General features: G+C 59.3%; 1 protein-coding gene across 2 annotated transcripts; it reads left to right on the top strand.

Annotated features, from left to right (window-relative positions):
• The first annotated feature begins 498 nt into the window (after positions 1-498).
• Positions 499-16,439, top strand: AURKB (aurora kinase B). 2 transcript variants are annotated; one of them, XM_054005831.1, is made up of 9 exons: positions 499-556; positions 6,611-6,662; positions 7,844-7,994; positions 8,432-8,495; positions 9,361-9,552; positions 10,123-10,261; positions 14,971-15,119; positions 15,222-15,396; positions 15,890-16,439. In XM_054005831.1, the coding sequence occupies exons 2-9, from the start codon at positions 6,612-6,614 to the stop codon at positions 16,064-16,066; spliced, it is 1,098 nt and encodes a 365-aa protein (XP_053861806.1). In that variant the 5' UTR covers positions 499-556; position 6,611; the 3' UTR covers positions 16,067-16,439. The 2 variants fall into 2 exon arrangements, with proteins under 2 accessions (XP_053861806.1, XP_053861807.1); XM_054005832.1 differs by lacking the exon at positions 499-556 and adding an exon at positions 2,234-2,445.
• The last annotated feature ends 1,406 nt before the right edge of the window (positions 16,440-17,845 follow it).

The raw sequence follows: 17,845 nt of genomic DNA, 5'->3' as shown, positions 1-17,845 counted from the left end.
GATGACATCTCTTCCCTCTCATTGGCTGAGAGAAGTGCATCTCATCACCCCTGATTGGCTGGGCACCGCCCCCGCGCCCCCTCCACTAGCTGACTGCCCTCCCCCCTTCCGGGATTGGGTGGGCTCTGCCTCTTCTTCTCTCGTGATTGGCTGGACGCCGCGCTCTGTTCCCGGGCTAAAGCCGGGACCCCTTACAAAATGGCGGGGCGCCACGCCTCCCTTCTTTGATTGGCCGCGGTCCGGAGTGATTGACAGGAGCCTCCGTTTTTGCTTTTTTTAATCGTAAGACCGGGGGCGGAGTCTTCCGGCTCCGGCGGTCAATGGCTGAGCGAGAGAGGCGTGACCGGTGGACTCTAGCCCGGCCCTCCGTTTGCCTGACTGCCCAATGAGCTGCCGGGAGCGATTTTGAACCGCGAGCTGGGGCCTCTGATTGGCCAGACCGCACCGGGACTGGCGCCGCCGGTCTCCGCAATTGGCTGGTGCCCTCAGAGCGCGCGGCCTGTCAGCGCCCGTGGGAGGCCGGCTCGGCAGAGCGAGCGGAGCGCGCGAGCCCCGGGTAGGTACCGTCACGGTCTAGGGGCTTGAGGGGGGGATATGGGGGGCTGGAGGAGTTGGGGGGTTATGGGGGTGTGGGGGGTTATGGGGGTGTGGGGGGCTGGAGGAGCTGGGGGGTTATGGGGGTGTGGGGGGCTGGAGGAGCTGGGGGGTTATGGGGATGTGGGGGGCTGGAGGAGTTGGGGGTTATGGGGATGTGGGGGGCTGGAGGAGTTGGGGGTGTGGGGGGTTATGGGGGTGTGGGGGTCTGGAGGAGCTGGGGGGTTAAGGGGATGTGGGGGGCTGGAGGAGCTGGGGGGTTAAGGGGATGTGGGGGGCTGGAGGAGTTGGGGGTGTGGGGGGCTGGAGGAGTTGGGGGTTATGGGGGTGTGGGGGGCTGGAGGAGCTGGGGGGGTGTGGGGGTGTGGGGGGCTGGAGGAGCTGGGGGGGTGTGGGGGTGTGGGGGGCTGGAGGAGCTGGGGGGGTGTGGGGGTGTGGGGGGCTGGGGGGTTAAGGGGATGTGGGGGGCTGGAGGAGTTGGGGGTTATGGGGGTGTGGGGGGCTGGAGGAGCTGGGGGGTTATGGGGATGTGGGGGGCTGGAGGAGTTGGGGGTGTGGGGGGCTGGAGGAGCTGGGGGGTTATGGGGGTGTGGGGGGCTGGAGGAGCTGGGGGGTTGTGGGGGGCTGGAGGAGCTGGGGGGTTATGGGGGTGTGGGGGGTTATGGGGGTGTGGGGGGCTGGAGGAGTTGGGGGTTATGGGGGTGTGGGGGGCTGGAGGAGTTGGGGGTTATGGGGGTGTGGGGGGCTGGAGGAGCTGGGGGGTTATGGGGGTGTGGGGGGCTGGAGGAGCTGGGGGGGTTAAGGGGATGTGGGGGGCTGGAGGAGTTGGGGGTTATGGGGATGTGGGGGGCTGGAGGAGTTGGGGGTTATGGGGGTGTGGGGGGTTATGGGGGTGTGGGGGGCTGGAGGAGCTGGGGGGTTAAGGGGGTGTGGGGGGCTGGAGGAGCTGGGGGGTTAAGGGGATGTGGGGGGCTGGAGGAGTTGGGGGTGTGGGGGGCTGGAGGAGTTGGGGGTTATGGGGGTGTGGGGGGCTGGAGGAGCTGGGGGGGTGTGGGGGTGTGGGGGGCTGGAGGAGCTGGGGGGTTATGGGGGTGTGGGGGGCTGGAGGAGCTGGGGGGTTATGGGGATGTGGGGGGCTGGGGGGTTAAGGGGATGTGGGGGGCTGGAGGAGTTGGGGGTTATGGGGGTGTGGGGGGCTGGAGGAGCTGGGGGGTTATGGGGATGTGGGGGGCTGGAGGAGTTGGGGGTGTGGGGGGCTGGAGGAGCTGGGGGGTTATGGGGGTGTGGGGGGCTGGAGGAGCTGGGGGGTTATGGGGATGTGGGGGGCTGGAGGAGTTGGGGGTTATGGGGGGCTGGAGGAGCTGGGGGGTTAAGGGGATGTGGGGGCTGGAGGAGTTAGGGGTTATGGGGGTGTGGGGGGCTGGAGGAGCTGGGGGGTTATGGGGATGTGGGGGGCTGGAGGAGTTGGGGGTTATGGGGGTGTGGGGGGCTGGAGGAGCTGGGGGGTTATGGGGGTGTGGGGGGCTGGAGGAGTTGGGGGTGTAGGGGGCTGGAGGAGCTGGGGGGTTATGGGGATGTGGGGGGCTGGAGGAGCTGGGGGGTTATGAGGGAGTTGGGGGGCTGTCACAGAGTCCCCGGGCGATGCTCTGACACTGCTCCCTATGAAGCCAGTTGGGACTCTGGGGGAGCCTCCTCTCTGTGAGCAGACTGTCTCCAGGGCAAGAAGCTCCCACGGCTTCCACCTTCCTGGGTCTGACCTCGGAGCATCCAGCCTCCCCTTCCTCACCTGCGCTTCCCACAGCGATTCCGCGCACCCCAACTCCGCAGTCAGACATGACTCCCAGCCCGCCGGTAAAACAGGAGGTTTATTAGTCGTCAGGAACACAGCGGAGAACAGAATTTGCTAGCACAGAAATCAGTGACTTTCAGCCAAGTCCATCTTGGGGAGTCTGGCCCAGACGCCCTGGCCTCTCCCTCTGCCGGTCCCACGCCACAGCGTGGCCCGGACTCCCCACTCTGCCGGTCCCACGCTGCAGACTGCCCTGGACTGTGGAGTGTGTGTGTGGGGGGGGGGGGGGTATGGGGATGAGGCGCAGGGGTTATGGGGGGTTGGAGGAGTAGGGATGTGAGTTTGGGGGGGGGCTTTGGCATGGGAGGGGGTCTTTGAGCCAGGTGGAGTGTGGGTAGGATGGGCGGCTCAGGGTTAACTGGTACGTGGAGGGCTGGGATCTGGGATGGGTGAGTTGGGGCTGGGGATTTGGACGGGGGGGCTGGGATGAGTAGGGAGTAGGGAGCAGATCCTAGGGGTGGGGGTGGGTGGGTTCGGGAGCAGGGGGCTCTGGTGCTAGGGTTGGGGGAGGGGGAGTGGGGGACCCAGGGAGGGGGTTGGGGTATTGGGTCGCTGGGCTGGTTTCAGGTGGCTGATGGGTTGGGATTGGGTTGGGTTAGTGTGGGGTTGGGGGGGCTCTGAGGCAGCCTGGCATGGGCGTTATTGACTAGGGTGGGATGTGTGGGGTGCAGGCGGGCTGAGTTGGGGTGGGGGGTTCTCTGGGAGTTGGGGGGTGATGAGGGGTGGGCTTGGGGGCTGTGACAGTTGAGCCCCGGGGTACCCCACAGAGTAAGCAAGTGAACTAACTAGTGACTGGGCTGTTAATGGGGAAACACTGAGACAACTTGCAACTGGACAGGACCCCCAGGCATGGGGCCATCACTTGGCTTTTCCTGGGGTGGTTGGAGTGCCCCTCGTCCGGCTGGGGGCAGCCCCTTGGCCCCGCTGGGGGGTGGGCTGCACAAATTGAACTCAACTTTCTAGTGATCCAAATACATCCGCTCCTGCCCCCGTCCATGCCCAGCTCTTGCTAGGATGTTGCTTGACGTACTAGGTGGCTCAGTTGTTTACTCTGTGGGGTCCAGACCCTGTTCTTTCAGCCAGAATGGGTCAGCCATTTCTGAGAATGAAGATAGGAAAAAATAAGGCACTTTCCCCCTGTTAAATTCTTAAGACTTTCTTTGAGAGTCTCCATCGCCCCCCAGCTTTGGAGCAGGGACTTGAAATCTGGCAGGGATCACGGCCCTGGTTGTTCCCGGGGAGCTGGATTCCGTCCATGTCTCTGTCACAGAGTTCCCAGGAGACATTGGCCAAGTCGCTTCCACCAAATGCTTTCCAGATGGCCACTCAATGAGTCTTCCTCCCTTTTTGGGTGCCCAAAATGAGCCCATAGGGTCTAATTGGCAGCCGGCCACGCGCTTGCAGCTGAAGTCACCGGGAGCTGTGCTGTGAACATGCCAGGCACTGTGTGACACAACGTATTGCTGCCTCGGTGCCTCCGTTCTCCTTCTGTAAAATGGGAGCAAAAGCCCTCAGCTGGCAGGGCCAGTAAGAGAAATCAAGGCATGGGAAGCGCTCGGCTCCCGGAGGGCCGAGCACTGGGGGAGATGGAGCATCGCGAGCACAGGGTTAGAAGCAGCAGCAGGAGAGATTCCAGAAGACTGGAAAAAGGCAAACATAGTGCCCATCTATAAAAAGGGAAATAAAATCAACCCAGGAAACTACAGACCAGTTACTTTAACTTCTGTGCCAGGGAAGATAATGGAGCAAGTAATTAAGGAAATCATCTGCAAACACTTGGAAGGTGGAAAGGTGATAGGGAATAGCCAGCATGGATTTGTAAAGAACAAATCATGTCAAACCAATCTGATAGCTTTCTTTGATAGGATAACAAAGCGGAGGATGTGGTATACCTAGACTTTAGTAAGGCATTTGATATGGTCTCGCATGATATTCTTATCGATAAACTAGGCAAATACAACTTAGATGGGGCTACTATAAGGTGGGTGCATAACTGGCTGAATAACTGTACTCAGAGAGTAGTTATTAATGGTTTCCAATCCTGCTGGAAAGGTATAACAAGTGGGGTTCTGTTTTGGGACCGGCTCTGTTCAATATCTTCATCAACGAAGATATCTTAGATATTGGCATGGAAAGTACGCTTATTAAATTTGCAGATGATACCAAACTGGGAGGGATTGCAACTGCTTTGGAGGATAGGGTCATAATTCAAAATGATCTGGACAAATTGGAGAAATGGTCTGAGGTAAACAGGACAAAGTTTAATAAAGACAAATGCAAAGTGCTCCACTTAGGAAGGAGTACGGCAGAAAGGGATCTAGGGGTTATAGTGGACCACTAGCTAAATATGAGTCAACAGTGTGATGCTGTTGCAAAAAAAGCAAACGTGATTGTGGGATGTATTAACAGATGTGTTGTGAGCAAGACATGAGAAGTCATTCTTCCGCTCTACTCTGTGCTGGTTAGGCCTCAGCTGGAGTATTGTGTCCAGTTCTGGGCGCCGCATTTCAAGAAAGATGTGGAGAAATTGGAGAGGGTCCAGAGAAGAGCAACAAGAATGATTAAAGGTCTTGAGAACATGACCTATGAAGGAAGGCTGAAAGAATTGGGTTTGTTTAGTTTGGAAAAGAGAAGACTGAGAGGGGACATGATCACAGTTTTCAGGTATCTAAAAGGGTGTCATGAGGAGGAGGGAGAAAACTTGTGTATCTTAGCCTCTGAGGATAGAACCAGAAGCAATGGGTTTAAACTGCAGCAAGGGAGGTCTAGGTTGGACATTAGGAAAAAGTTCCTAACTGTCAGGGTGGTTAAACACTGGAATAAATTGCCTAGGGAGGTTGTGGAATCTCCATGTCTGGAGATATTTCAAGAGTAGGTTAGATAAATGTCTATCAGGGATGGTCTAGACAGTATTTGGTCCTGCCATGAGAGCGGGGAACTGGACTCAATGACCTCTCGAGGTCCCTTCCAGCCCTAGAATCTATGAAACAAGCTGGGGAGGGGGGGGGTGCAGGTGTTAAACAAAGAGACAGCCACGGAGCGACGAGTGGCTCATTGAGCAAGCACCGTCCACGGATTGAGGCAGGGCTCCTGTGGAAACCGTAGCATGTGATCGTGTAGTTATAGACGTAAGCTGATCTGTAACGCCGGCGGGAAGGGGCGGTCGGAGCTGCGTTTCCCAGGCTTGGCTGGGAGACTCCGAATCCGTGGTACGGCTGTGGCCAGAACTGCTGACAGAGCGTTGCCGGCTCTCTGTTTTTAAAGCTGGCCTGAGGTTGGGGCAGATGGGATGGGCAGGGGCTTTAAATCCAGACCATCTCAAAGCCTGTTCTCTGGGGGCGAAGAGCTGTGTCACTCCAATGCCTGTCAAACAGCTGGGAGGAAAAACCTCTGTGTTAAAATTCCCCTTCAGAGTTGGGTGATCACTAGTCCTCCACAGAGACCTCTGGCAAAGGCCAGGCCCGTGGGGTGGGGACAGGGGAAGCTCAATAAGCTTATTTGGGGGAGGAAATCGACTTTCCAGCCTTTGTCATAAAGGAGGGTTCATGTTCTTTCCCTCCCCAAATCGGTCCCCCGGGAGCAATTGTCTTTGTGCGTTAGGTCCCCTGGGGCACGCCGGTGTGGCCGATTCAAACAGCTGGTCTGTTTCCAGTGGGGTCCCACGGGGATCGGGGCTTGGCCCGACGCTATTTAACATCTTTCTCAGTGACCTGGAAGAAAAGAGCAAATTGTCCCCGCTAGAACTTGGCGATGACCCGACAGCTGGGGACGCGGTGAATAACGAACAGGTCGGGTCACTGATACAGGGCACTCTGGATCGCTTGGTGACCTGGGTGCATGCGAACTATGTGCTTTAGTACAGCTAAATTCCAGAGGGACGTGAGGCTCAGAGAAGAGCCATAAACCGGCCGGGGAGTGAGACACGCCGGGTGTTCGATCTGTTTAGCCGGGGAAGGTTGGGGTAGTGCTTAGGGCACTGGGCTGGTACTTGACTCCTGACTCCCCGTGTGACCCTGAATCGCTCTGATCTCTTCTGTAAAGGGGGATCCTTGTGCCCCGAGGGGATCCCCCTGATCCAGGGCCCTCTGGCGATCAGGGTCTCCGCAGGCAGGGACTCTGGGTGACCGCTTAGGCTGGTGCTGATGCTGTGTCTGCTTCTCCCCACAGAATGGCCTACAAGGAGAATGTGACCCCTGGTAGCGGCACCAGCCTGGCCAAGGTGAGCCAAACTGGCGGGCCTAGGGTGGGAGGGATTCTGTTGTGCCAGGCGCTGCACAAAACCCTCTCTCCTGCCCCCCCACCCTAGATCGGAGCCCCCCACCCGGGCGGTGCACAAAACCCTCTACCCCCCCCAGATTGGAGCCCCCCCCCAACCTGGGCGCTGCACAAAACCCTCTCCCCCCGCCAGAGATCGGAACCCCCCCCCGGGCACTGCACAAACCCCTCTACCCCGCCCCCCCGTGCTGCACAAAACCCTCTTCCCCCCCCCCCCCCCGAGATCGGAGACCCCCCTCACCCGGGCACTGCACAAAACCCTCTCCCCCCACCTGAGATCGGAGCCCCCCCCCTACCCAGGCGCTGCACAACCCCCCCCATCCCCCAGATCAGAGCCCCCCCACCTAGGTGCTGCACAAAACCCTCTCGCGCGCCCCCCCCCCACCTGAGAACAGAGCCCCCCGCCCGGGCGCTGCACAAAACCCTCTCCCCCCACCAGGTATTGGATCCCCCCCACCGGGCACTGCACAACATCCTCTACCTCTTAGTCCCAAGAGCGAACACCCACCAAAACAAAGAGCACAAACAAAAGCTTCCCCCCCCCCCCCCCCCAACCCCCAAGATTTGAAAGTATCTTGTCCCCTTATTGGTCCTTTGGGTCAGGTGTCAGCCAGGTTACCTGAGCTTCTTAACCCTTTACAGGTAAAAGGATTTTGGAGTCTCTGGCCAGGAGGGATTTTATAGTATTGTATACAGGAGGGTTGTTACCCTTCCCTTTACAGTTATGACACAGGTGCTGAGGCAAAGTGAAAGCCCCTGCTCAGTGCCCGCACTGCCTAGTTACAGTACAGGAGCGGTGGCAGCCACCACAGACCAATGATAAATACGGGCACTGATTCCGAGCGATGTAGTAAACTGGGAGAAAACCGGCCTTGGGGTGAGAGACACCAGCAGCTTGATCTATTTCACTTATCAAACAGAAGGTGAAGGGAGAACGTCTATAAATATCTGCCCGGGAAACCAGTATTTGTCAATGGGGATTCGCCATCGCTGACAATTTCCCACTCGAGATGGGCTGGTTTTCTAACAGATCTGTTCTAGGGTTTCTTTTCTTTGGAGAGACCCCGTCCAGCCTCTGGCACCTGTCTGTAACCCTCGGCTGCTCTCTGTCTCTCCCCCCTGCAGTATGGGGTGCTGAGCGGGCCGGGCCCCCAGCGAGTCCCCCGGAAGGATCCCTACATGCCCAGCGGCACCCCCTCCGAGTCGCTGCTGGCGCAGAGGGCAATGGCCAGCACCAATAAGATTATCCTGAAGTCCTCCAGCATCCAGAAGCCAGGTCGGGAGGGGCAAGTTGGGGGCTGGGGGTACGCGGGGGGGGGGAAGGGGAATCTGTCCTCCCCCCCAACAGATCTGCTCAGGCTCGGCCGGGTGTTAATTCAGGGCAGTTTCGAGGCCTGCGTTAGAAAGGAAGGCAGAGCGGGCGATCTCGGGGGCCCGTCTGGCCTTGGAATCGATGGGTCTAGGAGCTCAGAATGGGGGAGAAAGGCGAAGTGGGGATTTCCGACAGTCTAGTAGGGCCCATTCGATCAGCCAGCCCGACCTCCGGGTTCGCCCAGGCCAGAGATGGTGGACGGGGCATCGCCCGCAGTCTGGCTCAGCTGGGAGCTGTGGGCACCCATAATGTCTGGGCTGCCCACCGGGACCTGTCTTTGGGGAGGGTGGGCCTGGTGCACCGGGGTATGCTAGGATGTGACTCACTCTCCCTCTCCGCAGCCGTCCCAGGCAGGGTGCCTGCCGAACTCAGCTCCGGTGCCCAGGCGGCTCAACCCACCCCCCAGTGAGTGTCTCTGCAAGGGAGGTGGCTTGGGCTGGGCTGGGGGGCCGGGGTGGCACTTTCCCTTAGAGGACACTGAGATCTGGCTCCTGCGTGGTGGGGGGGAAGAAAGAGTGCTCACTTTGGGGCTGCCCGTCCTGGCTGACATCCCCCTCACCCCGATCCAGGTGGTTCCCTGGAGATCTGCTGTCTGGGCTAGGGAGATCTGGGGCAGAGGATGGGATTTGGGGCAGCCAGGCCCTGGGGAGCATTGGTGGGGTGGGGGGCTACCAGAGGGAAGGGAGATCTAGGACAGCTGGGCCTTGGGGAAGGGCTGCTGGGGGGGAGGGGAGTTTCTGGGGCAGCTGGGCCCCGGGGTGGGGAGGGGGGTTTCTGGGGTGGCAGGGCTCTGGTGGGGGAGGGGGTGGAGGATCTGGGATGGCTGGGCCCATGGGGCAGAGCTGCCCAGAGGGGAGGGGGATGTGGGGAGGCTGGGCTCCAATGGAGGTATCTGGGGGGGGATCTGGGGCAGCTGGGCAATTCGGGGGGAGGACTGCCCAGGAGGAGGGGGGGATCTGGGGCAGCCGGGCCCTGTGGGGGAAGGGGGATCTGGGGCGGTCGGATCCTGGGGGGTGGGCTGCTGGGGGCAGAGGGGGGGATCTGGTGTGGCTGGGCTCCAGGGAGGGGATCTGGGGTGGCTGGGCCCTGGGGGGGAAGGGATGCCTGGGGGTGGGGGGGGGGATGTGGGGCAGCCAGGTCCTGGGGGGAGGGCTGCGTGGGAGCAGGGACCCTGTGGGGGACGGGGGATCTGGGGGAGTACAAATCCCCTGCTGTCCCTTAGCATCCCGTTCTGCACCCCCCAACTCTAACCCCTCCGCCCCCCCGCCAGGCGAGTCTTTACCATCAATGACTTTGAGATCGGGCGCCCGCTGGGCAAGGGGAAGTTCGGGAACGTATACCTGGCCCGGGAGCGGGCATCCCGGTTCATCGTGGCGCTCAAGGTGCTCTTCAAGTCGCAGATGGAGAAGGAGGGCGTGGAGCACCAGCTGCGGCGGGAGATCGAGATCCAGTCCCATCTCCAGTGGGTGGGACTGGGTGCGGGCGGGGTGGGGCAGACTCAATGCCGGCGCCTCCAGGGGGCACCGTGTGGAGCAGGGTCCTGGCTGGGGGCGCGACCCTGAGAAGGGATTGGCGGCGGGCCCCCGAAGCCTGGCCTGCAGATAAGGGACCCAGGAGATCGGGAAGCAGAGAGGAGGTGGAAGCCCCTTGGGGTGGGGGTGTCCCGGGTGCAGCCCTGAAGCTGTGGATTGGACCAGTCTGGGGGGGCCGTCCTGCCCTGGGAGAGGCCAGCTGGGGCACCCCCACGACACCCCCTCAGTAACCAATGTCCCAGGCCGTGCATGTGGGGGTCTCTCTGGCGGGGGGATCAGGGGCAGGGAAGAGTGCTGCCCCCCATTGGGAGGGGAGACAAACCCCCCCCCTTTCCCCCCCAGTTGCCCTACCCCTTGGTGATCTGACTCTGACTCGGGCCCTCCCTGAGCAGCCTCATAGGGAGTGGGGCGGGGGCTCCCTAGTGGGCACTGGGCCATGGGCGGGGGGCACTCTCTGTGCTCAGGCCCGGCTCTCACTGCACCCTGCCTTTGGCCCGCAGACACCCCAACATCCTGCGCCTCTACAACTATTTCCACGACAAGAAGCGGGTCTACCTGATCCTGGAGTATGCGCCCCGCGGCGAGCTCTACAAGGAGCTGCAGAAATGCCGGCAGTTCGACGAGCAGAAGACTGCCACAGTGAGTGTGCAGGGGCCCGTTGGGTGCAGTGCCCCCCAGGCCGGGGGCAAGGGCAGATGGGGGCTGCAGACCCCTGTTAGATACAGGCGTGGCACGTGCCATCTCCACCTTGGCTGTGAGGGTGGCATGGTCTATGGGGAGAGCGCTGGCTGGGAGTCAGGACGCCTGGGTTCTCTGCCAGGTTCTGAGGGGGCGTGCGGTCTAATGGTTAGAGTGGGGGGGGCTGGGAGCTAGGAGTCATAGAATCATAGAATATCAGGGTTGGAGGGGACCTCGGGAGGTATTTAGTCCAACTCCCTGCTCAAAGCAGGACCAATCCCCAACCAAATCATCCCAGCCAGGGCTTTGTCAAGCGTGACCTTAAAAACCTCTAAGGAAGGAGATTCCACCACCTCCCCAGGGATCCCATTCCAGTGCTTCACGACCCTCCTAGGGAAATAGTGTTTCCTAATATCCAACCTTAACCTCCCCCACTGCAACTTGAGACCATTTCTCCTTGTTCTGTCATCTGCTACCACTGAGAACAGTCTAGATCCATCCTCTTTGGAACACTCCTTCAGGTAGTTGAAAGCAGCTATCAAATCCCCCCTCATTCTTCTCTTCTGCAGACTAAACAATCCCAGTTCCTTCAGCCTCTCCTCATAAGTCATGTGCTCCAGCCCCCTAATAATTTTTGTCGCCCTCCGCTGGACTCTCTCCAATTTTCCCACATCCTTCTTGTAGTGTGGGGCCCAAAACTGGACACAGTACTCCAGATGAGGCCTCCCCAGTGTCGAATAGAGGGGAATGATCACGTCCCTCGATCTGCTGGCAATGCCCCTACTTATACAGCCCAAAATGCTGTTAGCCTTCTTGGCAACAAGGGCACACTGTCGACTCATATCCAGCTTCTCGTCCACTGTAACCCCTAGGTCCTTTTCCGCAGAACTGCTGCCTAGCCATTCAGTCCCTCCTCTGTAGCAGTGCATGGGATTCTTCCGTCCTAAGTGCAGGACTCTGCACTTGTCCTTGTTGAACCTCATCAGGTTTCTTTTGGCCCAATCCTCTAATTTGTCTAGGTCCCTCTGTATCCTATCCCTACCCTCCAGTGTATCTACCACTCCTCCCAGTTTAGTGTCATCTGCAAACTTGCTGAGGGTGCAGTCCACGCCATCCTCCAGATCATTAATGAAGATATTGAACAAAACCGGCCCCAGGACCGAACCTTGGGGCACTCCGCTTGAAACCGGCTGCCAACTAGACATGGAGCCGTTGAGCCCGACGATCTAGCCAGCTTTCTATCCACCTTATAGTCCATTCATCCAGCCCATACTTCTTTAACTTGCCGGCAAGAATACTGTGGGAGACCGTATCAAAAGCTTTGCTAAAGTCGAGGAATAACACGTCCACTGCTTTCCCCTCATCCACAGAGCCAGTTATCTCCTCATAAAAGGCAATTAGGTTAGTCAGGCATGACTTGCCCTTGGTGAATCCATGCTGACTGTTCCTGATCACTTTCCTCTCCTCTAAGTGCTTCAGAATTGATTCCTTGAGGACCTGCTCCATGATTTTTCCAGGGACTGAGGTGAGGCTGACTGGCCTGTAGTTCCCCGGATCCTCCTCCTTCCCTTTTTTAAAGATGGGCACTACATTAGCCTTTTTCCAGTCATCTGGGACCTTCCCCGATCGCCATGAGTTTTCAAAGATTATGGCCAGTGGCTCTGCAATCACATCCGCCAACTCCTTTAGCATCCTCGGATGCAGCGCATCCGGCCCCATGGACTTGTGCACGTCCAGTTTTTCTAAATAGTCCTGAGCCACTTCTTTCTCCACGGAGGGCTGGTCACCCCCTCCCCATACTGTGCTGTCCAGTGCAGCAATCTGGGAGCTGACCTTGTTCGTGAAGACAGAGGCAAAAAAAGGCATCGAGTACATTAGCTTTTTCCACATCCTCTGTCACTAGGTTGCCTCCCTCATTCAGTAAGGGGCCCACACTTCCCTTGACTTTCTTCTTGTTGCTAACATACCTGAAGAAACCCTTCTTGTTACTCTTAACATTCCTTGCTAACTGCAACTCCAAGTGTGATTTGGCCTTCCTGATTTCACTCCTGCACGCCTGAGCAATATTTTTATACTCCTCCCTGGTCATTTGTCCAATCTTCCACTCTTGTAAGCTTCTTCTTTGTGTTTAAGATCAGCAATGATTTCACTGTTAAGCCAAGCCGGTCGCCTGCCATATTTACTATTCTTTCTACACTTCGGGATGATTTGTTCCTGCAACCTCAATAAGGATTCTTTAAAATACAGCCAGCTCTCCTGGACGCCTTTCCCCTTCGTGTTATTCTCCCAGGGGATCCTGCCCATCAGTTCCCCGAGGGAGTCAAAGTCTGCTTTTCTGAAGTCCAGGGTCCGTATTCGGCTGCTCTCCTTCCTTCCTTGTGTCAGGATCCTGAACTCGACCATCTCATGGTCACTGCCTCCCAGGTTCCCATCCACTTTTGCTTCCCCTACTAATTCTTCCCTGTTTGTGAGCAGCAGGTCAAGAAGAGCTCTGCCCCTAGTTGGTTCCTCCAGCACTTGCACCAGGAAATTGTCCCCTACACTTTCCAAAAACTTCCTGGATTGTCTGTATTGCTCTCCCGGCAGATATCAGGGTGATTAAAGTCTCCCATGAGAACCAGGGCCTGCGATCTAGTAACTTCTGTTAGTTGCCGGAAGAAACCCTCATCCACCTCATCCCCCTGGTCTGGTGGTCTATAGCAGACTCCCACCACGACTTCACCCTTGTTGCTCACACTTCTAATCTTAATCCAGAGACTCTGAGGTTTTTTTGCAGTTTCATACCGGAGCTCTGAGCAGTCATACTCCTCTCTTACATACAACGCAACTCCCCCACCTTTTCTGCCTTGCCTGTCCTTCCTGAACAGTTTATATCCATCCATGACAGTACTCCAGTCATGTGAGTTATCCCACCAAGTCTCTGTTATTCCAATCGCATCATAGTTCCCTGACTGTGCCAGGACTTCCAGTTCTCCCTGATTGTTTCCCAGGTTTCTTGCGTTCGTGTCTAGGCACTTAAGATAACTCGCTGATCGTCCCGCTTTCTCAGTATGAGGCAGGGGTCCTCCCCTCTTGCACTCTCCTGCTCGTGCTTCCTCCTGGTATCCCATTTCCCCACTTACCTCAGGGCTTTGATCTCCTTCCCCCAGTGAACCTAGTTTAAAGCCCTCCTCACTAGGTTAGCCAGCCTGCTTGCGAAGATGCTCTTCCCTCTCTTCGTTAGGTGGAGCCAGTCTCTGCTAGCACGCCTCCTCCTTGGAGTCTTGAGCTCTCTCATAGAATCATAGAATATCAGGGTTGGAAGGGACCTCAAGAGGTCATCTAGTCCAACCCCCTGCTCAAAGCAGGACCAATTCCCAACTAAATCATCCCAGCCAGGGCTTTGTCAAGCTGGGCCTTAAAAACCTCCAAGGAAGGAGACTCCACCACCTCCCTAGGTAACGCATTCCAGTGCTTCACCACCCTCCTAGTGAAATAATGTTTCCTAATATCCAACCTGGACCTCCCCCACTGCAACTTGAGACCATTGCTCCTTGTTCTGTCATCTGCCACCACTGAGAACAGCCTAGATCCATCCTCTTTGGAACCCCCCCTTCAGGTAGTTGAAGGCTGCTATCAAATCCCCCCTCATTCTTCTCTTCTGGAGACTAAACAATCCCAGTTCCCTCAGCCTCTCCTCATAAGTCATGTGCTCCAGCCCCCTAATCATTTTTGTTGCCCTCCGCTGGACTCTTTCCAATTTTTCCACATCCTTCTTGTAGTGTGGGGCCCAAAACTGGACACAGTACTCCAGATGAGGCCTCACCAATGTCGAATAAAGGGGAACAATCACGTTCCTTGATCTGCTGGCAGATCTCTCCCCAGCTCTGGGAGGGGAGTGGGAGCTAGTGGGTTAAAGCGGGGGGCGGCTGGGAGCCAGGACTCCTGGGTTCTTTTCCTGGTTCTGGAGGAGAGTGGGGTCTAGTGATTGCGGCTCTGCTCCTGGCCTACTGGGTGCCCTTCTGCAAGTCACTTCCTCTCTCTATTGCCTCAGTTTCCCAATCAGCAGGGGACACTCTTCTCTGGCAGGCAGAGCTGGCCCCAGGGGGGTGCTGTGGGGCAGGGGCAGCAGGGGGTGCTCTCCCCTGGCAGGTAGGGCTGGCCCCAGGGCGGTGCTAGGGGGCGCTATGGGGCAGGGAGCAGGGCGGGGGGGTTCAGCAGGAAGCGCTCTCCCCTGGCAGGCAGGGCGGCGCTAGGGGGCGCTGTGGGGCAGGGGCAGCAGGAGGTGCTCTCCCCTGGCAGACGGGGCTGGCGCTAGGGGGCGCTGTGGGGCAGGGAGCAGGGGGCGGTCTCCCCTGGCAGGCAGGGCTGGCCCCAGGGTGGCACTCGGGGGGTGCTGTGAGGGGGGAGTAGAATATAATTTAACATTTTCCACTGCAGGTGGAGGAACTTATTGATTTTTTTTTTTTTTTTTTTTTTCCCCCGAACATTTATTTTTAACCTGTGCGCCCCTGTTTTTCAGGGACAGTAAGAAGTGGGCGCAGGGGGCGGGTGGAAACAAGTGGGGATTTTCCTTGTTTCAAAGGCCTCTTTCCGCCTCCAAAGTGTTTTTGAAAAGCTTGGATTTTAGGGGGGAAATGGGGGGTTCGTGCCAACCCAGCCCCCTGACCGCCCCGCGCTCTGCCCCACAGTTCATGGAGGAGCTCGCTGACGCGCTCATCTACTGCCACGCCAAGAAGGTGATTCACCGTGACATCAAGCCAGAAAACCTCCTCATGGGCCTCAAGGGCGAGCTCAAGATCGCCGACTTCGGCTGGTCCGTGCATGCGCCCTCCCTCAGGTGAGAGCCGGCCAGGGGCGCGGCGGGGAAGGGAGGTGTCCCTGCCCCATCCTCAGCTTGGCACTCACCCCGCACCGCTCCCCCCGCACCACTCCCCCACAGGCGGAGGACCATGTGTGGCACGCTTGATTACCTGCCTCCCGAGATGATCGAGGGCAAGACGCACGACGAGAAGGTGGATCTATGGTGCATCGGGGTCTTGTGCTATGAGCTCCTGGTGGGGCACCCGCCCTTTGAGAGCTCCACCCACACGGAGACATATCGCCGCATCACCAAGGTGAGGGGCCCCGCCCCAGAGGTGGCTGCATCTCAGTGCTGGACGAGGGGTCCCTGGATAACCAGCCGCCCCACTCCAGAGGTGGCTGCATCTCAGTGCTGGATGAGGGGTCCCCGAGTAACCGGCTGCCCCGCCCCAGAGATGTGGCAGAATAACTCACGGCACATTGTGGGAGGCCGCACAGGCAATCCCCTGTCAGCCTAGGGCTGCTGCTGTGGGTTTTGGCCAAGGGGGCCACTAGTCCTTTGGCATCCCTAGGAGGGGTCCCCCAAGTCTGGGATGATCTGTGCTCCTGCCCCTCACAACTGGACACCTCAGTCATGAGCTCCAGGCTGAGGGCATTACCCCAGCTCCAAGGGGGAAGGCGGGCGCAAAGGGGCCACAGCAAGAAGAGAACCCAGGAGTCCTGGCTTCCAGCCCCTCCTGCTCTAACCCCGAGCCGGGGATAGAACCCAGGCGTCCGCCTCTCTCTGACTCTGCGTGCCCCCGGCAGGTGGATCTGCAGTTCCCGCCATTCATGTCAGAAGGTTCCCGGGACCTGATCACCAAGCTGCTGTGCCACAACCCCGCGGAGCGGCTGCCGCTGCGGGCCGTGCTGGAGCACCCCTGGGTGAAGGCCAATTCCCGGCGGGTGCTGCCGCCTGTCTTCAACCCCGCCCCTGCCAACTAGACCTGCCCCGCGGCCTCTTTCATCCCTCACGGGAGGGGCGGGGGGTGGGAGTCCCCACCCAGCCTCCCTTGGCGATGTCTCCCCCTCGGACGGTACCGGGAAGGGGGCAATGGGCCGACACACCCACTCGGGCCTGTAAATAAAGGTGCGGCTGCCAGTCCCTGACCCTGGAAGGTTTTGTGGCCATCTTCCCAGCTGTTGGGCTAGCCCCTACCTACACCCAGAGGGGCAGCGGGTCCCTGCCCCCCCTCTCCTTTCCTGCCCATGTGCCATGGGGCGGGGGCATGCCCCGGCCTGGCCTGTTTTAAATGTCCCCGCAGGAGGCTGCATGCCCCCTGCCCTCCTTTTAATAAAATTTGGAGTTACTTTGCCATGGGGTCCTCTTGTGTCTGTCTGTGTTCGGGGAGGGCAGAAAAAAGGGTGGGGGGGCAGTGGGGGGCAGCTTCGGGCCCGCAGAGCCGGGATCCCCTGGGGGGGGGTTCAGCAGCCTTCGTCTCCAGCCTTTAACCCGCCCCCCCCTTCTACTTCCCCACACCCCAGTTGCCATCCACGGGCCCTGGATTTCCCAATATGACCTGTCCCAATGTCCTCCCAACCCAGCTCCTGCTGCTTGCACCCCCCCCACCCCCCATGGTTCATAGGGGGTGCTGTGCTCCTGGGAGCGGGGTAGGGGCCCTAATGGCCCAGGGCGGTGCTAGGGGGCACGGTGGGGCAGGGAGCAGGGTGGAGAGCTGCCTGGACACTATCCCATAGGTCAATAGCACCAGCACCATCCTCTTCACCCTCTGGGTCCTCTGCTGCGAGCCGGGGGACTTGGTGAGGATATGGGAACTGGGGGTGATGTGGGGCAGGTGCAGCAGGGGCCGCTGTCCCCTAGCAGGTGGAGCTGGTCCTAGGGGGGCGCTGTGGGGCAGGGAGTGGGGCAAGGGCTCAGCAGGGGCCGCTCTCCACAGCAGGTGGGGGGCACTGTGGGGCAGGGACACACAAGGGGCTGGCCCTAGGGGGTGCTGTGGCGCGGGGGGCTCAGCAGGGGGCACTCTCCCCTGGCAGCAAGGATGGCCCCAGGGTGGCACTAGGGGGCCCTGTGGAGCAGGGAGCGAGGCGGGGGGTTCAGCAGAGGGCGCTCTCCCCTGGCAGGCAGGGCTGGTCCCAGAGCACTAGGGGGTGCTGTGGGGCAGGGACACAGCAGGGGGTGCTCTCCCACACCTTTCATGCCCCCAGCCCTGAAATGCAGCCATTGCTGGGGCACAGCAGTGCCCTTGGCTGCCTGGCTCCCCATGAGTCGAACATGGGCCCCCAGCTGCCTGCTGGCTTGGGGGGCAGGCCTGGGGGCAGAGCCTCTTCCCACCCCCTGATTGCCCCATCTCCTCCCCCCAACATCAGCCTCAGCTCGGGGTGGGGGGAATCCCTTGGGCCTGGTCTGTGTGGAGGGGACTGACCCAGCCCCATGGCCGCAGGGGGCCGGGCACCTCCTGCCCCCATCCCAGCATCGCCCCTGGGGGAGGAGGGGTAGAATAGGACTGACAGGGCCCTTTATTGGCCCTCTTGGTCCCTTGTTGCCCCCTCCCTTTTTTATCTGCCATCTACTGGCCCCCATCTCCCCCCTTGTTTCCCCTGACCCTTTGTCTGCCCCTCTTCTAGCGGCCCCCTTCATCTGCCCCCTTCTATCCCTTGCCTTGCTGCCCCTCCCCCTTCATCTGCCCCCTTCTATCCCTTGCCTTGCTACCCCTCCCCCTTCCTCTGCCCCATGCCCATTATTTGCCCTGCCCCCAGTGGCCC

The sequence above is a fragment of the Malaclemys terrapin genome, chromosome 15 (assembly GCF_027887155.1).
Source record: "Malaclemys terrapin pileata isolate rMalTer1 chromosome 15, rMalTer1.hap1, whole genome shotgun sequence".
Classification (NCBI taxonomy): domain Eukaryota; kingdom Metazoa; phylum Chordata; order Testudines; family Emydidae; genus Malaclemys; species Malaclemys terrapin.
The sequence above is the reverse complement of the archived record's forward strand: the minus strand, read 5'-3'. Positions and strand labels throughout refer to the sequence as shown.

Coding starts and splice junctions, on each gene's coding strand:
- AURKB (XM_054005831.1), top strand. CDS start 6,612: ATGGCCTACAAGGAGAATGTGACCCCTGGTAGCGGCACCAGCCTGGCC. Junction 10,262..14,970: donor ACGAGCAGAAGACTGCCACA/GTGAGTGTGCAG, acceptor TCTGCCCCACAG/TTCATGGAGGAGCTCGCTGA. Junction 15,120..15,221: donor GTGCATGCGCCCTCCCTCAG/GTGAGAGCCGGC, acceptor ACTCCCCCACAG/GCGGAGGACCATGTGTGGCA.